The sequence below is a fragment of the Anabas testudineus genome, chromosome 8, assembly GCF_900324465.2.
Source record: "Anabas testudineus chromosome 8, fAnaTes1.2, whole genome shotgun sequence".
NCBI lineage: Eukaryota > Metazoa > Chordata > Actinopteri > Anabantiformes > Anabantidae > Anabas > Anabas testudineus.
Genome location: NC_046617.1, coordinates 9,005,072 through 9,027,201, shown reverse-complemented (window position 1 = coordinate 9,027,201; position 22,130 = coordinate 9,005,072). Strand labels below are relative to the sequence as shown.

The window sequence follows — 22,130 nt, the reverse complement described above, 5'->3', positions numbered from 1 at the left end:
TGGTGAAGGGAAAAGTCAGTTGTTCCCAGAGGTGGTTTTGAGTCATGTAGAAGAAGCCAAAATAAAGCAACAAAGACAAAGATAGCCCTGAGGGAGAGATATACCTCCAGTGTGGAGGTTTCAGTGTCAGGTGTGTTTATATTGCCTCTCACACCTGGTCTTGAGGAACCTGTAGTAAACAGACTCCACTGTTCCAGAGCAGGCAGCTGCCTTGGACATGACACCACTCTTGGTGGGGTACAGAGGGATCTGATATTGTTCAGGTTCGTGTCTTAGAAAACACATCAAGGCGGTCTGCCATCCTCACCGCAATCAATCCACCGACTCTCCGTGCTCTCTGGGCAGCTGTGGCTGTCAGAAGTGCCACCGGGGTGGTTCCAGTGAGCGTGGCGGTCTAACTCAATGTAAGAACAGCGCTCTCCCCGGCCACGTGAGCAGAGGAATGGACTGGGCCGGGCCTGGTGCCAGCCCGGACAGAGAGCCAAGGTGGTTATACTTTATATGATACAGTGCTGAAAGGGAGCCGTGATGAAATCAGCTGTCATCGGACAATGCAGACCTTCTGACGAAGCCTGAGCTTTCACTCTGCTGTTCATGGTATGCTGTTCTGCGACTCTCTGCAGTCACAGACATTTAAAACTGTATTAGTCCCTAATACAGTTCCATCTCCAGAAATACTCCTCTGTGGGCTGCTGTGACTCATAATGTATTAGACAGTCACGGTTCTGAGATTGCGATGATCTCTAACTATATTAAAATACAAGCTGTAGCGAGGGATGTAACAACAGGGCTAATACATGTTAAGAACAAACTTACTTATCCTACAGAGCCTGTGTGGAGAGAAACATGAAGCCTAAGGCTGGATTTATACTCACAGCAGTGGGTTAATTGATGCCCCCCCACTCTCCCATCCCACATACATATGGCATAAGTTTTCATTTATAGTTAAGCCCATTGACATAACCACATCAAATGTAGATGCATGTATTGTAGGCTATATAATCAGGCTGTATCGTGTTTCAGCTAGATTTCTCACAGTAACTATGTTTACGTTCTTTCATTTCAAGTCGGAGTTACATCCAGGAAACTTCTCCTTTTTGCCATGAATGCAATCCTGCTGCAGTGCAATCACTGTTTACATAATTCTTATATGGAGAGAGGCTGTTGCAATAAGCAGAACATCAACAGTATTATGGCTTTGAAAGTCGTGTGCAGCTAAACAAAAAGAGACTACTGCTGTCTGCTTCCTGCTGTTTCCTTTGTGATGTCCAATCACAATTCAGCTGCTCCCAGCACCCAGCAAATCTCGGAATATTTCTTTAACTTTACAGAAATTAGCATCATGCCCTACCTCTTTCAGTATTTCAGCATGTCTGGGACCACTGATGAAAGTGGTCCCAGACATGGGAGAGGGACTCAGATTTTTTTTTTGTTTCCTTTGATCTGTGCACTTGATTGGTGTTGTAGTGCAGCAAAGCAGCATGGAAAATGTTATATCTTCACTGCATGGCTATATTTTTAGGTTGTTTGTCTTCTGTTTTGTGTGCAAGTGACCTTTTCATTTACAGCTACACAATGGGAGCATTTTGCGACGCATCAAACATCTCTGACTCCTTGACAACTTTGTGAAGGCCTTTTGAAGCATGTGTTTTTTTATTGTCTCTTGGAAAGCAGCCTCTGTTGTTGTAAAGCATTACAATAAGCCCGAATCAATTTACTTTTGTACTTATTATCGTTCCAGTACTTTTGTTCATTGTGACTGATCAATGGAAACATGAGTATAATAATTAGCTTATAGTTTGCACAATGTGGAGATTAGTCCTCTTCATTGCGTCGCCTTCTGTTACAATCTTTCTTCTATCTAATATGCACATTAATATAGTGAATCAGAAAAATCTTGTCAGTGTGACTCTTGTGTTTAACTGTATGATTAACATATAAGGGGCATGTTCTCTCCATGCTGTCTTTATGCATGTAGGTCTGCTCAGACTGTGAAACTACTAAAGCAGAATTGAGTTGCCTTTTATTATTGACCTGAATGTAGTGTTTTTTTAAACACAATCACACAATTACATTCAGCATTCTTCATATACAATAAGATTTTGCATCAATGTCACATAATATATAGACATTATTAACATACCCAGTGGCATTAAAGTATAGCAACAAGTGCTTCAAATGATTTCAAATTGAAATAAAGAAATAAACTCATCTACAGTGGCTTCCACACACAAGTTACATGAGTTCAATTTGTAGTCTGTACTGTGTGTGTTCTTTTACACTGTTTCTAAGCAGCTGTTGCTGCTCCAGCTGCTGAATAATATGCTGACTCAGCAGCCATATGACAAAAGCTACCTTACAGTAGCTAACCACTTGTTTTTAGAACACCAGCATGCACCTGTCCCCTTCACATAATGCTATGTCTTTGCTTCACGTCTCTCCCTTCGAGCCCATTTCAACTCATCTGCACCATCCCACAGCCTGAAAACCTCTACTGAATATTAGATGACAGATTGTAACACGTATGGTTTCACTGAACACTGACGCTTTCTTGCTTGGGATTATGGTCTGATATCATTTATACATTTCTCCTTTAGAAAAATAAAATCACTTAAGATTCAATGTTGTTTCTTTTTCTTCTTTCTTTCTGTCTCTTAGATGGACCCTGTCCAGAAGGCAGTGATCAACCACACGTTTGGTGTCCCTCAGCCCCTCAAGAAAAAACAGATTATCTCCTGCAACATTTGCCACCTGCGCTTTAACTCAACGGTAAGAATCGCCCCAGTGGCTCTATGCTGCAGTGTTTATAAGACAGACAGAGAGGCTGTTAAAGAGGTTGAATAAGAGAGAAAAGGGACGGCATACCAGACTGGGTAATTTACAACATGAAGATTATCAACAGTAAAAAGTGAGTCTAGCTTCGGAGAACATCTCTTTGTATTGTGCTTCTGCTATCTTGTTGAATGTTTTTGAAAACTATACTATATTCATCACTATTACCTCAGATTCTACCAGCCTCACTGACTAATTGATGTATATTCAATACAATACTAGCTTTTTCCCTCTGGAATATTATAGATATAGATTTTCCATCGCTCTCCTCAGCTGTCACCCCCCAAAAAACTGTTGCCAAACACAGAACTTAGCAGTAGCGTTATTCATTGAATAGCCTTAAACATACACTAACAGTGTGTCAGTGTGAGCTGTCTTACCTTAACATTTACATTTATTTCTGCAGTATCACAGTAAAAATCCACAGCTCTGACCAGAGTCCTCTGAACTAATGGGCAGACAACAATCTACTAAACTCATGAAGTTTGTGAGGATTATTACCAGACATTTTTACTGTCTAGTTTTAAATTTAAGTTTTTAATGAATTCTTCATCAGGCAAAACCAGTAATTACCTGCTAACAGAACTCCTACACTGGTCTGACAGGGGACAGTATACTGTACTACTATTCATATCACATCAAGCAGATCTTTCAGTTCAATCAAAACATCCCTCGTCTTTATAACACAACGTTAACGTCCAACGGAGATCATGATTTTCGGTTTTTATCTACGCTTATAATATCAGTTAAACTAGCACAGCATGTGCTTTTCTCCATCTCCTACACTCCTCTTTTTGCCTTCTGCCTTCCAACTGAATTCAACTCGGCCTGTAAAGCAAGTTCAAATTGAAAAAAGAAAAAAATGTTTGGCTATTTAAACTTTAATATAGTATTTAACTACACACTGCAGCAAAAGCTGCCTTTTTTAAGATGTCAAACTGTCTGGTTTCGGGCTTGTTCTTGAGCCATGTTGCATTACACACAAATCCTAGAAGTTGCTGTGATCACAAGTTCTTCTCTGAACCTGTGATCACAGCGTTGAGGTTCTACGATGGAGCCTGTATTGTCAGTGTAGTTCAAGTTCAGTTTTATTTTTATCGTGCACACACAAGTGCTGGAAACACACTGTTATAAATAATCTGTGAAGAATTAACATGAACTTAATACATTATAGTACAAATAACAAACTGTGTCTTCTTTTCAGTGCTTTACAAATGAACTTACTGAAAAACTGTTCAGGTTTCGTGTAGTCATCCGGCCAGAAGCAATCAGCAGAGAGTGAGGACATATTTCTTAAAACTAGCCCTTAAAAGGCCCTATAATGAACAGTATAAAAGGAGTTCATCTTCATTCTCGCCTAAATCACATATGAGGCAGTGCATGTTCTTGCAATGTAGTGTATAAGCAAATGTGCGTATCCCTATATGTATGCAAAAGCAAAAATCCTATCCCTAAAAACATAGTCATTTAGTTTTATTGTGGTTTTGTGTATATATAAGTTCTACTTTCAATGAAATCTGTGTATGTATGTCTGTTGTCTTGGTGCGGAGATTAGGCAGCAGGGAGAGTTGCTGTTTATCACCAAAGAGCAGAAACAATCAGCAGCCCCAGCAGGAAGCAGCATTCTCAGCTCCTCGTTCCATTTCTTCCTTCTTTACTACACTCAAGCGTGCACAAACACACATATACAAACATACATGCTAGAGCACACACACACACACACACACACACACACACACGCATACACAAAGACATGCAGGCAAATATCCCATGACATTTTATGCATATTCATATAAACAAATAGATGACAGTCCAGAAAGCCTTAAGACATCCCAGGTGCGGACACACAAACACAAACACACACTTTCTTTCTTTCTCTCTTTCTTTTTTATTTTTTATTTGGACATCATCTTCAAAGAAGGGCTGAGGCACAGGAGACAGGGAGCTGAGAGGGGAGAGGCACTGCAGACGTGCTCTTCACACACTAGAGCAAATCCCATTGCCTGCCTCCACACACACTGACTTAAAGAGGAGACTCAGGGCTGACTGTAGCTTTATCTGTGTCTCCGAGAGCATGAATACTTTCCTAACACTTTCATGCACCCTCCTCAGAGTTTTCTCAGATATTATACCAAGGTATCGTTATGCAAATACTCAAAGGGGAAACAAGGAAGCTTCCCCTGCTGCTCAATAGTAAACAGATTCACCTTAAAAATCAACTAAACATCACTAAAATCAGTGACTGACCGTCAGTCAGTATCCCGTAGGATGTGTGTGTTTTAAGCAGTGTTACCATTACAGCTGATTTGTATGCTGATCATCAGACACAGTATGCTCTTGTGTCTTATTTTAATTGTTCTTTTAATCACCAGTTAAGAAGATGTGAGGGCTTTTGACGGTGACTTTTTGAATGTTAACACATTAAACTCATTTTTAATATGATTGTATATGTTGTTTTATTGGGTTATGAATCACAAGCTCTATAAAGTGGCGTTGAAATATTGTAAAATAACTGAAGCACTACAGCATATGAGAGCATTCAAAGACGTGTGTCATTCTTATGTCTTTCCTCTTGCTCAACGTCTGTCAGGTTTTAGCCTACACCCTCATAACATAATAGAACATAATTGAGCTGTATGTATTCATAGCACAGTGCAGCAAAAAATACCATAGACATAATTTTGAATCGCATGGCAAAAAACATTTTTACATCGTTCCAATATTGTTAGTGACTCGAGGGGAAACAGTGCCGACTATTCATCAACCTTCACAATCAAAAGAGGCAGCTCACTGATTGTTAAATTAAGCAAACTAACTGACACACTTTATTTTTGTGTTTTTTTGTCATTATTTTTGCTACAAGCAAGTCGTTATTGCCAGAGCGTATTTCATTGTCATTTCAGAGCTACTGTATATGGAGACATCTGCTAAAAGTGTATCTATGCACCTGATGCAACGCAGTGTTTACTTTTAGTCTGGTGATGTCTTCAGATAATCAATCATGAGTCCTTTCGCTGTGTCACTCTGTAGTCCTGAGCTGGGGATGTTCATGCACATTTCACACTTTGTCCCTCTCCCTCCAGTGAGACTCAATTGGCCGGAGACACTGCTGGTGGCTCAATTTGCCACATCATGCTAATCTCTGATGCCTTTTTACACTAGATCAGTCACACAATGCGCTGACGTTTCTCAATTGTTTCTATTTTGACAGCTACATTATTTATAGTCCTCCTCTATATCATGTGTGTATGTGTCTATAACCTGGTACACTAACACAGCACAGGCGTTAATCTTTGTTTTTATATATTTTTTTATTTCTTATGGGACAAAATGTATTGCTGAAGCTCAGGTAATAAGAGAAATCCACATTTCACGCATAATAAAAAAATCTTTTACTGTTTTGCAAGTCATTTCTGTTTCTGTTTATTTCTCACTTAGGAGTCCCAAAGCAAAGTCCAGTCTTTGCTCAAGTTGTTTGGCGCCTGAGGATTTGCATGATTTATTTTTGAGGAAGTAAAACCTTGGAGGACCTACAGCTTACTTTGCTTCCCCTTATCAAAACACACACACTTTGATGGGCGGGAAAAAAGCAATTTTACATTTAATCCTTTATCCTGAATTAATCTATTTATGTAATACTGAAGGCATTAAAAAATACTTGTTACTTAGTACATTCTATATTTGTGTGGGACATATTCTTGGACATGATTTGAAACAAAGGTCTTTTATTAAGTTGCATTTATTTGTAATGTTTCTGGATTCTCTTTGCCTCTATAGCTACATCCTATCCAGACCATGCAGGAGCTGATGAAAGTTGATCCTTCCAGGTTGTTTTAGCTTTTAATGAGTGATCTCTGTATTGATTTCTCTGCTGTTTCTATGTAGCGCTGACAACGGGGGCTTTGTTCTCGTATTGAACAGGGCTGCGAGAATAATGAGAATGTGAAGGTAAATTGTGATCCACCTAGAAGGGAAATTTCTGTCAGACTGCGTTTTGTGTCTGGTTTGTGGGGTTTTGTGTGCTCGTGGGTGCTCAAATGTTTGTGACATTAGTATGTATTGCCACATGTATCTAGGATTTGCAGAGGCTGACTCTCAGAGTGCACATTAATAGGGTAGTTGTGGAGATGGGATCCTCTCTCTTGTTGCATATTACACATGCAATTATACCTCTGGCCTCCCAATGCGCTAGAGCTGTTATCAGGTGGAAACAGACTCTCCTCTTTGCAGCCTGTGGATGCCTGCGAGAGGGTGAATATTCAGGCGAGCATTTTTAACATTTATTGCACGTGGGCTCCAGTCTTTCCAGCAGATAATGCACTGAGTCAAACATTCCTTTCTGCTTGCGCCTCATCACCTGGTTTCCTTTCCTTTCCCTGCAGAACCAAGCAGAAGCCCACTATAAGGGCCACAAACACGCCCGAAAACTCAAAGCCATGGAAGCCCAGAAGAACAGGCAGCGACGAGCGGGGGAGGCCTCGTCCACAGCGAGGGACAGAGACCGAGACAGAGACCGGGAGCGAGAGCGAGACCAGGACAAGAGCAAGATGTCAGTGTCTGAGACAGCTCTTCCTTCACTAATGGAAACGAGCTTAGTGGAGGGAACAAGTACGTAAATTTGACAGAAGGATGGGAGGAAAGCTACAGCAAGAGCATGCAATTTGTAACCAATCCTTCTCTGCCTCTCTCCGCCTTCTTCATGATCACTCTCTCACGCCTTGGTCCCTCTAATTCCCCCTTCCACTCCATTTCATCTTTCCAATCCTGCTCTCACATCATTCTCAGCTTCCATCCTCGTACCTCGCCAGATCTCAGCCTTCCTTAACGGTTACCCTCTGCTCTGTTGTGTTACACTTTGAGATTACATTTACCGTACAACATATCCTTGAGCCTCCTTCTGTCTCTTCTGTGTTTCTGCACATTTTAACCCACAGTATCCCCCCAAAATCTCTCCAACCTATCCCTCTGTTCCTATGCCTTGTCATGGATAGAAGGTGATGTAAAGCTGTGGGATTGTGGGATGTCTGTGAGCAAGAGATGTTATGTACATACAGCCTGCCTGAGATCGATCCAAGACTCACTGGGGTCGTTCTTACCCCTTTTGCCTCTTAATTTTCACTGCTATCCCCTCCTGCTCTCTCCTATCCATCCTGGCTAGAAAGAGAGGGTGGAGAGAACCAGAATTGGTGTATTTGTGCAGCATGAAAAGAACGACACTTAGTGCTGGTTCAGTTGAGAGGGAGAAAATTGTGGTGAAGGTTCTCATCTCAGGCAGTGTCAAATAGAAAATAAAGTCGAAAGAAATCAAAAGCGCCATCTTCTTTTACAAGGTTTAAATGTGTTTTTACATTTGTGATAAAGACAGAGTCATGCACTAGTTTTCTAAGTAGAATATAAATGTTGACTTTTCCACAGGACATTGCTACAACCTTAGCTTGTAAAGCATGAGTTGTTCTAATGGCATTTTGACTGCAGAGGAAGCCCATTACCTTCTCATGTTGCACTTCCCTGGGTCCACAGTTTTATTTATCCATCCAAGGTGATGCAAATAGAGGAGCCGTAGAGTAGTTTCCCCCTTTCCTCTTCTTTACTCCTTCATACTTCTGTAAACTTCCACTGCTCCTGAGAAGAACATGATCTGAGCAGAATTTCAAAATACATCTGGATACCAGATGAAATATCAGAGAAGGGATGTGAAGGTTTTGGTAAAGGAGGAAGACAGTTTGTACTTTAGCCCCCCTCGTAGTCCCTTTCTCATGATCATAAGCACATAGACATACCCACATGCACACTTTTTTTTTGCCTTGAGCACTAAGAGTCTCCTTGAGAAAGGAGAAAGTGGACAAAAGACCGGCAGCCTGATAACACTTTCATCAAACCTCATTTTAATATTCTGCTGTTGCAATGGAGAGCACTGAAAGAGGGAAGCAGCAGCAGAGACGAAATGCGACGATGAGTGGGAAATGAAAGATAAGATGAAATGAATTAAGGAGACAGAGAGAGAGAGAGAGAGAGAGGGGGAAGGAAGGATAAGACAGGAAGAGCATGGTTGGAGGGGGGGTCAGTGGAGAGAGAGAAAGCAGATAAGTCATTGCTAGTTTTTATGCTGTGAATAATTTTGCAGTTCCAAGGCAATTTTCTAAGGAGGAACACTCTTTAATAAACTCAATTGTGTGATTGGCCTAATGTGAAATTGAAATGCAGCAGTGCAAGCCGGTGGTGGCATCACCACAATGCCAACCTGTAATTGAATAGTCCTCCAAATTAACACTGAGTAAAATGAGTTATGTCTGCCATGAAACTGCCATGAAGGCTGGTGGGGAGCTGTCTGAGGGTAATACCCACATTGTCTGCTATCAGGAACCATTAACACATCTGGTGGCTGTTTCTCAAAGTGGGCTGTGTGGCTCACAATAAACAGGCATTTACCCACAAGGTCAGCCTACTCAGAATCCATGAGAACACTTACTAATACACACTTAAAATCAGGAGGCTGCTACCATTCACATACTACCTTTTCGATAGGAAGTGCTGTATGTGTTCAAAGTGCATGATGCAAGATTGCTAATTCTTATCGACAGTGAGTGTTGCATGGCCATTCTCTGACCCAAATCAAGTGATTATTATTGTAATCATGACTGCAAAGGGCCTCTCATTTCAAATGTGCAGTGTGAAAGCCTTAAGGGGAACTATTAGCAAAAAGTAATATAGTATTCATTATTATGTATAAAATAATAATAATGACTCTAAACTCCTTAAAGTTACCAGGTCGACTGTCCCATCTTAAAAATATTTATCCTGCTAATGCCATCCAAAACTAATATTTGCCCAAGACTTCCCATGCTGTTTGATGCAGACGTAGGACATGGTACCTGATGGCCACCGATACTAAATTTATATGCTGTCTTTTTAGTGAGGTAGCCATTTTAACCCGAACTATAAACCTTCTACGTCCTAACCAAAGTTTGTTTTGGTACCTAAACCTTTGTACCATTTTTGAAATACTATCCAATCTTCTGTAAAATCAGAAAATAATTTGTGCAGCCAAATAATATTTATTTATTTATATCTATCTATTTTTATCTACAGCAATTCATACATACAGGAGGGAGGCAAGGTAGAGCAGAGCCAAAGGGACTAATTGATCGAAATAAACCATGTCCTAGATCGGCAAAGGAAGGAGACAGTAAGAGAACAGCAGGCCTGAGCCCAGAGACAGAGGGCCTGCATCAATCATCCTCAGCTTTGATTGACTCTGCTGTTTAAACTATTGTCACAGGGACTCTTTCTGTCACCACAGTGATGATGGTTTAATGCAAGGATTTTTCCCCCGGGAAGTTGTTTATGTTCTGTGGCTGCTTTAGATCAGCACTCCCTTGCTAAACCAAGTCACGCTGTGTGCGAGAATGAGCATGCCCAATATTCATATTCATTTGCTGTCATTTGCTATTTGCTGTGGTTAAAGTTCTCTGTGGATCAATCTGCTGAATGGAGATCTCTTCACATGTGTTTACACTCTAAAAGCCTGTCAGATTTAATTGGATTCTTAAAACATGGATTAAATTCTTTTCAGGCTCAAAAAAACTGATGATTGCCTGCATAACATTGATTCAGATATCCATAATTTGCTGCTGTGTAACTACTCCACAGAGACCCCGCTGCTTCTGGCAGTGTGCTGGCCTTTGGTCTGACAGTTTGCCGATGTTGGTGACAGTGTCTCTTATCCTGTAGACGGTCAAAGGACTAGAGGTTCAACTGATAAATGGGCAGACAGGCTTTTTTTGTTTTGTTTTGTTTTTTGAGAAAAGAGAGTGGGAGAATCTGGGTATGTATAATAACTGCTAACAGTTTCACAGGATTTTTGACCCTAGTGTGCTGCAATAAAAAAAAGATCTTCTCACAACTCTCACAATCTCCCAAAGCTCAGGGCTGCAACTATTTTAGACTATTTTCATCTACTCATCTGTCATTATCCATTAATCATTTCAGTTTGAATAATAACATATAAAGGCAGATGTAGCAAATCCTTACATTTGAGTAAACATCATATGTTTACTCACTTGAGCCAGAAAATGAAAGAAATGGATGTAAGGTTACTACAAGTAGAAGATTTACTAGTGATTTTAAAATGAGGATACCTGCAGGGGTATCTGAAATGATTCTCTGTTGAAAGAGGTCTTTCACTAGCTGAGCTTTTGGTTGTCTTGAGGGCTTTGATTCCCACCAGCCCATGTCTTCCTCTATAAGGTTTCTGCTGAATCCATTGATCAGTATCACTCCCCTCTAGAGACTTCTCAGGTGGCCTTGTCTTTTACAAAAGCTCAGGATCATACCTACCCCAGCCCCCCTACAGAGGAGCTCAAATCCCACAGGGGTCACTCTCATTACAGCAAGGGGTCTGTCTAATCTTGTTCCTGTATAGGTTGCTTTTCTTTAGCGGGAATGAGAGAGGAAGACCCTTATCTGAAATGACGAATTTACTCTGCGACGTAAAAAGGAAACTCAGTGGTACACGTTTGCATCGAGCACGGTTGTGTGCTTGCTTGTGTGTGAAGAAAACACACTACAGTAAATTAAATGGAGATATTCTGCAAGCGTCGCACACAATGCTTCGGGGTGAAGTGTGTGACTCCCTTAGGAGGGCAATGGGGTGAAGGAGAGATGTGTAATGGAACTCCAGTGACTTATTGGCACGGCCCCGCAGCCGTGAGTTTGTTTATATTGACTGAGACTCTAGGTCCACTTGATATTTGAATAGTGAGGCAGAGTGAAAGGGAGGGAAAGGCAGAAAGGAGGGAGGTAGGTGGCATTTACTTGCCTGAACCAACACTAATCTAGTCTGTTTCACATGGTTTAAGACTGATACTATATCAGAAAATGCCACAAAGCTACCTCTTGATAAACACTGTTATTGCCTCCAACATTGGACTAAACAAGAAATGGTTGTTCGGGGAATAAATTTGCTAACTTTATATTTAGTGTTTAAAAAATTAAGTTAATCTGAAAAGTGTTAGTTAAGCATGCAAGGGGATTTGTCTTTTTTATTTAGGCTTACTTTTAAAAATATTTTTTAGACAGCTACATTAAAGCTTTTTTAGTGTCAAAATGCATCTTAGTGTATCTGATGTAGCTTATTTACCAGCAGCCAGCTTAGTTGGGAGCTATTTAGTGACTATCAGCAGCAATCTTTTGTCCAGGTGACTGTAGCACATGATCAAGGTAGTAGCTGAGGGCTTCACACCCTCCAACTCAAAACAAAATCTGCTGCCATCCTCAGTGCACACATGTCTGTGGCAAGCATTAGCAGTCCAGCTACGAACACATGTATCTCTGAGGAGGAAATTACTCTTAACTGGCCAAAAACTTCTCACAGAAGTATTTTTGGTACTACATTTTAAATAGCTAAGTTTACACTTAATGAAACAGAGCTTATTAAAAGATCGTTTATGTGAAAGACCTTGTACTGGATGTTTTTTTTTTCTAAGCAACAGGGAATTGTAATGATTTGGCCTGTTAAAACCAACAGTTTTGGCCACAAATCGTTCGAACAGCACCCCAGATAATGCACAGATTAATTAGTTTCTCTGCCACTCAAAATGAAGTCAACAAAAAAATAAGCTGCATTTATGCAAATCCACAGCTTTGCTGGAGTTATTTGAGTTGTTGATGGCACAAACACTGACCCAAGCACTGGAGAGAATATGTAAACATAAAAAATACTGCATTAACTTTCACGTGATCATACGAGTGATATGATCCCTGATTTTGGAGCCGAATGGCCTGAAGTCAGGCGTGGCTCTCTATGTGACAGCAGACTAAAACGTCCTTCCTGGTGTTTTGTGGACCTTGTGACCTGGCGTTTTGTGTCCCTTCCTACAGCTGACATCCACATGACATTACCTTTGTTTGGTGATTTGGTTTTGTTGTCTTTGTTTTATTAAATTCAGTTTTATTTTATGCAGGTCTTCAGACTGAACTAGAACCAACTAACCTGGAAGCAAAGCCAGAGGAAAGTCCCAGGAGCTCAGTCATGTTGACGCCAGTATCTGAGGTTTCCTCTGTGGAGCTGGTCACCCTTTCCCCTCCTCAGATTTCGCCTTCCTCACAACTCTCTGAAACTGCCATAGACACCAGCGCCCCCGAAGTCCCAGAGGTCACTGAGGCTGGGGTCCCGAACACTGAATCAGGCTGCCAATCAGACACATTCAGCACAAATGGGGAGCCACGGTCAGATGAGGACAAGGACTCCAAGAAGAGCAAAGCTCACCTCCATTGTCCTGTTTGCAAAGTCACAGTCAACTCCATCTCCCAATTAGAAGCACATAACAGTGGTAAGAGCATGGCCTGATTTGTATTTTATTCTCCAACCAGTAATATTTAGGCAGGTTTTCACATTTGTAATTTACTTAGACTGAAAATAGTCTGATAAAAGTCTGTAATAATTCCTCTGCACCATGTTTCATGTGCACCGTGTCTGTCAACTCTTCTCTTCTCCACCAGGTACAAAGCACAAACTGATGCTGGAGGGTCACAGTGTTCTGCCACGGCGCAGGGGCAAAGTGGTGGCAGCTCGTGCAGGGTGCAAGAGCAAGCGGCTGGGCAGCAAAGGCAGTGTCGGGGTGCCCAGTAAGAACTTCCAGTGTGAAGTGTGTGAGATCTTTGTGAATTCTGAGACCCAGCTGAGCCAGGTAAAAAGAATATTTATATCACATCTATGTATAGAATTTACTGTTAAAATGAGATGTTGAGTAATTCTTCACAAAAACTTCTATAATCCGATTCAGTGAATAAAGGAATGTGTGTATACGGTGGCTACAGACTTACTCAGACTTATGGATCAGTTATTGAATGTTTAACACCACAAAGGTGTTTTTGGCTGCAAAGTAGCAGAGTAGGAGGACAAAACAGCAGGAGCTGTCAATCTGGGACTTCCTCGTACACGTACTGTATGAAATGAAAGATAAGGAGGGAAGCGGGGGCTTGGAGAAGTTCTGCAGATTTGTCAAGGCATACTAAGTGACAGTCGTGCTAACCTGATAGGATTTTGTTCAAAAGGGCATAGGAGTGATGTTGACTCCACAGGGAAAAGCTCTCCAGCCAAATCATGTCAGGCAGTGGAGAAAATGTTGCATATAATTACCTCAGCTCCTCAGACAGATGATATGGCCACAGAATTAATCAGAGAACAAAACAGCATGCAAATCCTGCGGTTAGCAATTACCTTACACATCAAGAGACTGATATTACACATTGAACTTAGACTAGGCTGACCTGTAATGTCACAATTATTAAAGCTAGCGCCAATAATGTGTATTAAAATGATAAATATGAATGATGGGATATTAAAGACCTTACTTAATTGAGGAGTCTATTTTAACTTTGCCTTGACGGAGAAAATGTGTGAGAGCTTCAATCAAAACAGGAGTCTCTTTTACAACTATATGGAGGAAGCCATTGAAAGCAGATTTTGCGGAGTACATTCAAGCAGGAGTCATATTAGAGAGATATAATCTGATGCTATAAGTAACTGCAAAGCTCTTCAGCGAGCAGGGATTTATTTACCACTCATTATTGCAAGGTACTTATGCCTCCTTATTTAATTTTCTGGTTACGCTGGCACCAAACCAGGTTGGAGAAGTGATTTCTTTCCTTTTGATGTTCGTTTAATACTACGTGTGAGCGAAGGGGTTTGTCTTGAAAGCTTGCCTTTGTTGGAGTGGAATGTGGAAAAGGTGCGGGATAAGCTGGCATGTGTTTGCATCAAGGCTGCTTCTGCATTAAATGCATCCCACCCGCTTTATAGAAACATCCTCTATCTCAGACGGACATAGGCTTGTTAGTACTGCAGCCAGAGCAGGAGATAATGTGGCAGTAGAAAGTAATGTGATGTAATTTCTGTGCACTTCAGTCATACTCAATGTGTATCCATTATTAATTCAGCCGTCAGCATTTGAAGCTGTTCTACTGTGGTACAACAGATGCTTGTTAGCTCTCTAATGGTATTTCTGCTGGTGTCTGTAGCACATGAATAGCAGAAGGCACAAGGATAGGCTGGCCGGCAAACCACCCAAACCCAAATTTACCCCCCACACCAAGAGCCAGCCAAGCTCCAGCTTAGCGGTAAGTCTCGGCATAAAGACACAGACAAACAACGCACTGTCATGCAAATATGCGCGCATACCACAAACACACTCAAGGAAGACACACAAAACATAATTGACTTGCTGTTACGGCAGATAGGCTTGAACATGCTGTACACATGTGCCAAGCTGGAGTGAATTCATATTCAATTGAAGAAATTTAGTCTAGCTTGTCAACTAATGCATTTTTAAACACCAGTTTTAATTTATCTCTGTTACAGTTAACTGATTTGACCCCAGTCCCTGCAGATGCACAGTTAGAAAAACACACACAGATCTCGTTACGTTGCGCTTAGGGGCTTCCACGTCTCGGTGCGCCAGCATGCTTGTGTCCCTGTCATAGAGGTTAAGCACACTGTTGTACTCAGTGAGTCCCCTACCCCTGAGACAGGTTTAAAATAGTCCTGCTCTCTCCCCACGGACCAGCTCTGACAACAGCAGCCTGAATCAGCACTCCAGATTAATCACTTCTCTGCTCCTGTCATATACACACCTCCCCATCTCTCCTTCTCCCCGCACTCCTCCTCCTCCTCCTCCTCCACCCTACAGAACGTGAGATGGAGTGGCTATGCAGGCGTGGCTGTGTCTGCCATGAAGAAAGCGTTTACCCAGTACAACCTCACCTCCCTCTCCTCGCAGGTCAGTGGCAGGAGAGGCTGAGACTGGGGTTGGATTGGAGGGCGAGAGCTTCAGCTGGCTGAACTTTAGGCCTGGCCACGGGCAGGGGGCTGAGCAGAGATAATGAAGAAATTATAAGTGACTAAAGGGATATAGTTCTGTTGTTTTTTTTTTCTACTCAAAGTCCTTTTCATTTACCTCACTGATAATGTCAGTAGAGTTGCAAAGTGGGAGGACGTATTTTAGGCGCCTTTGGTGAATATTAAAATCTTGGACAGTGTTATGTGACCTACAGACTTCAGAGGTGCAGAAGAAAATCTAAATCACAGTTTTAAAAATTCTGTGATTAGATGAGGGAGAGGGATCTAAAGATTACACTGCTGTTAAAAGTGATAAATTTCCTTTTATTTGGCAACTACTGCAATATCATTTGTGCCCAAATTCAAATGGCACATCATTTTGATCCCTCTGATTTGCTAGTCCTAATTTTTTGTCTTTAGCAAGTGCTGCAGGCACTCATGGGCAATGTATTATTTAGAGCTCTGTGCCAAACCAAACTAACATAAGCCACAATGAATCTTATTTTACAGCAATGTGCACTGAATATACTCACGTGATTGTTAAGAACTGTTAAGAACTGCGATACTTCACTTTCACTTAGCAACTCTAAAAATGGACATTAACTCTCTTTGTTCATCATCTGAACAGTTTGGATAGGTTTGTGGAAATTGTATAATAAATATAATGTCAAAGGGGCTGAAGAACATTCCTATAAGCAACCACAAGAAATCAATTTCTGATGCTTGATTCTACTTTTGTTTCATGAAACTATTTTGTTGGTTAATAGTTTCATGACAGAGAGCGGTCTACATCTTTTCCCTATCAAAAAAACTAGCCCACCTAGGTTTGAAAAACATAGTTTGCTCATTTGCACAGGACAGCAGCTGTAGTCAGCTTGGCATTAGTTCAGCTATTAAGATCATTTGAGAAATAATTTTCCAACACTGATTCCAAGCTTGCTGTGACTGGTGTTCACTGTAAAAGAGCAATCTAAAATGACGCTTTCAAGCCTACAAGTGTTGAGTATTTGATAAGAAGGGTATGAGACCTGTGTTATAGTCTGAAATGTATCACTATCATGGGTCAATATGACCACTGAGTAAAACATTTCGACTTTAAAAAAGATATGAATCATAGAGGTGAAGAGTAAATACCTGCCACCTGTGTCCTAACTGAAATAGGCTAAAGTGTGTCCATGCTGTAGTTTTAGCATTAGCCTATTAAATAGTTCTGTCTAATGAGTGCATGCAGCAAGCATTCAAGAATCCTGTTCTGTCTGGTATTTACTATGAACATGTATTCATCTGCTGCAGCTATTCATGCAAACAAGGTCCATGAGTTTGGGGAATGTTTGCTCATTAAACATACTCTACTCTCCCTGTGTTCTTATCTCACGTCTCACCATAACCCCTCCTGTCTTCTCCAGACCAAACTGGCCTTGCAGAAGCAGCTGACCAAGAGCTTGACAACTGGCTTCCTGCCCAGCCCCCTCACCCCACCAACTCTGTGCACAGTGGCCACTAACCCACTGGCTCTGCGCCACCCAGTGGGCACCACCACCTTCATCCAGACCCCATTCCTGGGCCCTGCACTGTTTCGGCCTGCCCCGGGGCCTCTGCGGGCCACACACACTCCCATCATCTTCTCCCCCTACTAGAGACATGAACTACTTTCCATTTGAGCTCCAGTCTTGTCCCTTTACCAAACCCTAGGTCCTACATCAGTGTGACCCACAAAACAAAGGCCACACGCAAACTATGCAGCCTGTCTGACTTAAGAAGGAAACAATGCACAAGCCCTGACTCTCACTAGGCCACGAGGCCTGAGAGCTGTTCCTATCATAAAGGCCAAGATCCCCCATCATGCCTTCTTTCTGCTCCTCTTATCATGACCTAAGGAGCAGAACAGGCCTCCAGACAGTGACTGGTGCACAGAGGCCGCTTTTATAGCCATTTCATGGGTCAACATGGTTTGGATTATGGATATTATTGTGTAATTTATTAGAGAACAAATATAGACGAGTCTAGATGTATGTTTAGTGTGGTTGCCGCAGAATAAGGTCCCTTTACTTGATGCTCTTTTAAAATGTTTTTAACTTATTGGTTTGGGGGTTTTATGAAAGGTGGGATGATCATACAGTAGGTTTGGTGCACACGCCTGTCTCATTGATCCGTGTTTTCGCCTCACAAGCTTAAAGTTTCATCTGAAGTGAAATGCTGTTACATTGCATTTTGAATATGGCCAGTATTAGACAGCTCTGTGGTCAAGTCCTCATAGTATGTGTATGTAGTATAGTATGTGCATCTATAACTACATGCTCTATGTCCATATGGTAAAACCCCTTAGCACCATTTTCGACCTCCTGATCTTCCCCTAACAGCATTCCTGAGCCCTTAACTAATAAAATTAAAACATCTCTTTCTGAGTCACAGCCATAGTCATAGCCCTCCAGATTTTTTTTCTTTTCAGTATCCTCAGGATTAAGCACTCATTAAGATCCAGAAAAGGTCAGCTTGTCAACTTGACTTTGTTTCAGTTTGTCTTAGGAATATTAACAGATTAACATTATATTCTCATGCAGCTAATGACATGAAGACATTTTTTTGCAGTTAGGGACGTCTTACGTTGCAAAATGCCATTTTGTCTTTCCCCTCGTGATTGCTCTTTTCCATTCCTTCTTCCTTAGCTCTGCTGTCGCCACCTCAGCGATGCCCTTCATTTTCCCTGCGTTATCTCAGCATGAGATGACGAGGAGCGGGGAAAGCCTCCCTGCCCAACAACACTCGCACACACGCAATCATACATATGATGAAAACACAGTGGATAACTTGAAGCTTTGATGGGGGTTTCAGAGCTCAGTGAAAAGTTTGGATGACGGTGGGTGGGGAGGCTGCTCAGCCAGTACTTGATTGACATCCTGTTGCAGTTTCTGCACACAACGTGGGAGGGAACAAAGCACAGTGCCATGGCAACCACATTAAAAGCACCTTAAAACCAATTTACTTACAAAAGCAATGAATTTTTTTGTTGATATTCACGTTTTGTTTTTGTTTTGTTTTATCCCCACTGGGTGTATGTTTTTACAATCCCATGTCAATTTCAGTGAGAATTTAGCTTTGGAAAAAAAAACATACAATCAGGTGAGAATGATTACTTTATGGTTTATCCATGAATAAGACAAATCTCACATTTAAAGCAATACATTATGTATGTTCATGTTTATGATGTGTTTTCAGTGTGTCAGTGGCTTTACCTGTTCTATACTGTACACACCTGTAACAATGTATTATGTACTCCAACACAGCCAAGGGCCAACTGTGAATTGTCAGCAAAAGGTCATTTGAAATGATGGCTTGTCTTGACGGTGCTGCCCTTGATGCTTGACGCTCATGGTCAGTCTCCACATGTTGTGACTCTAGGCTGAGCTGTTCCATTTATAACTGCTCCCTCGCTGCAGTGAGGGTGCTCCAGCGCCGTATGACATTGCCGTTTCACTTTTTAGTGCAGCAGGAGAACTTTTGTATGACTTCCACTGAGCAAAACATTGTTACATCAGAGACAAGTGTTTGGGATAAGTGTCACAAGTGCAACATCAACTGTCATATTGCTGTTCATGCTCGTGTGCTGTCTCCCTCCACCCTCCCACACTGGATATCTACCGACACTCAGCCCTTCCGCTGCCAAAATGGACTGTTGGCAAGGTCTCATAAGGACTTGGAGCACACACATCATCCTTCCTTCAACACTCATACCAAATTATGTTCTCTTAAATTACAGCAAACCCTATGCATCTCTCATTGTGCAATATGTATAGTTGTCTGTGATGCAGCAGTGCCATCTGTCGTGTGAACTCTGTAATTGCCATCCAGTACTAGTGCTTCTACAAGACCTTCTATCCTACGTGCATTTCTGTTTAAGGACCCCCGAGTCTTTCTGGGTAAGCGGAGCCACCGGGTCTCCCCGCCATATTGATGTGATTTTCCCCAGTCGCACTACTCAGTGAGCCAGCCAGCCTTTAATCTTCACTGTTTGTTTCTATTGCTCAGTGGGAACTCTGACCTAAAGAACAGAAACTTTTATTAAAATAAACCTAGATAAGGCAAATTATATGTAGAAATCATAGAGTAACTATTAGAGATTTTATCAGAGTTGCTATTGTTATCTGTATGATATTGAACTGCTATCATAGAAGGGAGTAGATTATCTTATTGTAGGCTCTGTACAGCATACAGAGAAAGGAATAAATGCTTTGCTTTCTTTCTTTCTTTTTTTTTTGTTTTGTTTGTTTGTTTACATGGATTTGCGAATATGTTTTTTAAAGTGCAAGAGAACAAATTTAAAAACAACATTTTTGAGTGATTTTCTTTTCTCCTTGTTGACGGTGACTGAGTTAATAATGTTATTCAAGGCCTTTATTAGATGATATCTTATATCCACTTTAGCCAGGCCTTCTCAGGGGTGACAGGTTGAGCAAATGCTAACTAGACCATCCATTCAGGGTATCCCTCCATAGCTCTAGAGAGCAGGAAACACTGTAAACATGGATGATTTGAAAAAAACAAACTTACAGTGCTGTACATTAGAGAGGATAAGGGATGGATTTTGGAAAATAAAGCTTTTAGAACTTGTAAAAATGGTTTAAATTATTATGTAAATATCTGTGTTTTGTATGGGTGTGTGCGTCATGGGTAAAAATGGAACACAGCAGCATCCCAGAAGGCAGTACTTTGCTTCATATTGATATCTGAGCAATAACAATGTGTGTGGGGGTGTGTGAGGGAAAAAAACACAAACACAAACCTGAGGCACATGATTTCTAATGAATAAATAGTGACACATGAATGCTCAGTAGCTCAAAATTGCACGTTCACTCTTTTCCTTTGATTGCATTATGTTTATTTCTGGTGCAGATAAATCACATGGAGACAAACAAAAAGCACAATTGGTTCAAAATATTATTATTATAACTATTTAGTCAAAAATAAGCACATCCAGTTCTTTGTCAGGAAATGTCCAGCTGAAACAAATGTATATAGATTTTACATGTGATCCTGGTGCAGGTGCAGGGATACCGGCTTCTCAGAGTGTGCAACACCCTCACAGCATCGAGCCACAGCTACTCATTTTCCAGCAATTTCAGGAAACAACTTGTGACGGCAGGGCCGGTGTTTATCCAAGATACAGTGGTGAAAGCAAATTGAAACAAACTAAGCTGCCGTGAGCTCTTGTGTCTGTGACACATAGAGGGCTGATAGAATAATATACCTGAGTGGCTCAGAGACAAGCTAATCTGCTTTGTCTTCAGATGATTCTCCACAGATGGCCACTACAATGCATTGCACTATGGGTTTTTATATATAAAATCAATCTACCACCTGCATTGTGGAACACCAGCTCACTGCTCTACTCACCATCTACTGTGTGTTTGTTAAGTTGTTGTCTGCTCTGTATGCTCTCTGTCATTTTGTATTTTGACTATAACATATTGAAACGGAACTGACTAAGATCTTACCTAGAAGGTTATGTATTTAGTTAAATTAACTCTGGTTTATTTTCCATTTTCATTCATCTGAAGGGGAGATTTTGGATTATAGAGCCTTCATGCGGGTCTATCCTTCATAGTAATAGTGGATAAGCACACCATCAAGTCTGTGATGCCCGTCAAAGGAAAGTCACTGAAACCCCAGCACTTACTAAAGCTGTTGATATGGTAGAAGGACATGATGAACGTGCTAAACAACTAGATAGGTGTATCTGCCATATTGATCAATTATTTTATCTGATTTCTCTTGAAGGAGGAAGTGATGTCCTACTGGAGATATGCCATTAACCCTTCACTCAAGAATCCCACTTTATAAACATACTGTAGCTTCAATACTTAATTTATATCATGGAAAAGGAAACACAGATTTGTGTAGTCATTACCATGACTAACAAATGTCAAATCTAATAAAGCAATTTCTGAACAACATCAAAAAATACTATAACAGTGGTTATTTTACAGTAATCATGCAGTAATTAGTTTATATCTTAAATTCGCATTGGCAGACAGGATGATACTAAAAAAACAAGTAAGCATGTGGGACCCCATTTTCAGCAAACAATTTCCAGTAATATCAGCCCTGCATATCAGCTTGGAGGAAATTTAACCCATTCTTCCTTAGAGAGCCACTTCAACTCAGGGATGTTGATTGGCAATGTTCCTACTAGAGAGTGGGGATTTCATCGTGGAAACTGCCATGAACACTATTGTTGTTCTCCTGATAGTGAACATTAATATTAGCCACTGCAAGAAAGGCATTTATTTCCCTAGACTTTACCACCTGAGTTGCTTGTGAACTCTTTGTTCTCTTTGTTGCTTGACCAATCCTGGAAAAATTAACAGTTGGGTTAAATGTTCCCCATTTCTGCACAATCTGACTGTCAACTGATGGGGTCCAAGCCTATTACAAATTCTTTTGGAAGCCTTTCCAGCCTGGT

The 22,130-nt window shown here is 41.1% G+C and overlaps 1 protein-coding gene across 2 annotated transcripts in view; it reads left to right on the top strand.

Annotated features, from left to right (window-relative positions):
* Positions 1 to 20,394, top strand: part of znf385c (zinc finger protein 385C) — a 103,795-nt gene extending 83,401 nt beyond the window's left edge. The window contains exons 4-10 of one of the 2 annotated variants that reach the window (XM_026360871.1): positions 2,659 to 2,769; positions 7,215 to 7,440; positions 12,795 to 13,163; positions 13,333 to 13,520; positions 14,854 to 14,952; positions 15,522 to 15,611; positions 17,077 to 20,394. In XM_026360871.1, coding sequence (XP_026216656.1) covers positions 2,659 to 2,769; positions 7,215 to 7,440; positions 12,795 to 13,163; positions 13,333 to 13,520; positions 14,854 to 14,952; positions 15,522 to 15,611; positions 17,077 to 17,307 — 1,314 coding nt within the window. In that variant the 3' untranslated portion in view covers positions 17,308 to 20,394. The remainder of the gene's footprint in view (positions 1 to 2,658; positions 2,770 to 7,214; positions 7,441 to 12,794; positions 13,164 to 13,332; positions 13,521 to 14,853; positions 14,953 to 15,521; positions 15,612 to 17,076) is intronic. The other variant, XM_026360881.1, reaches the window with a different exon arrangement.
* The last annotated feature ends 1,736 nt before the right edge of the window (positions 20,395 to 22,130 follow it).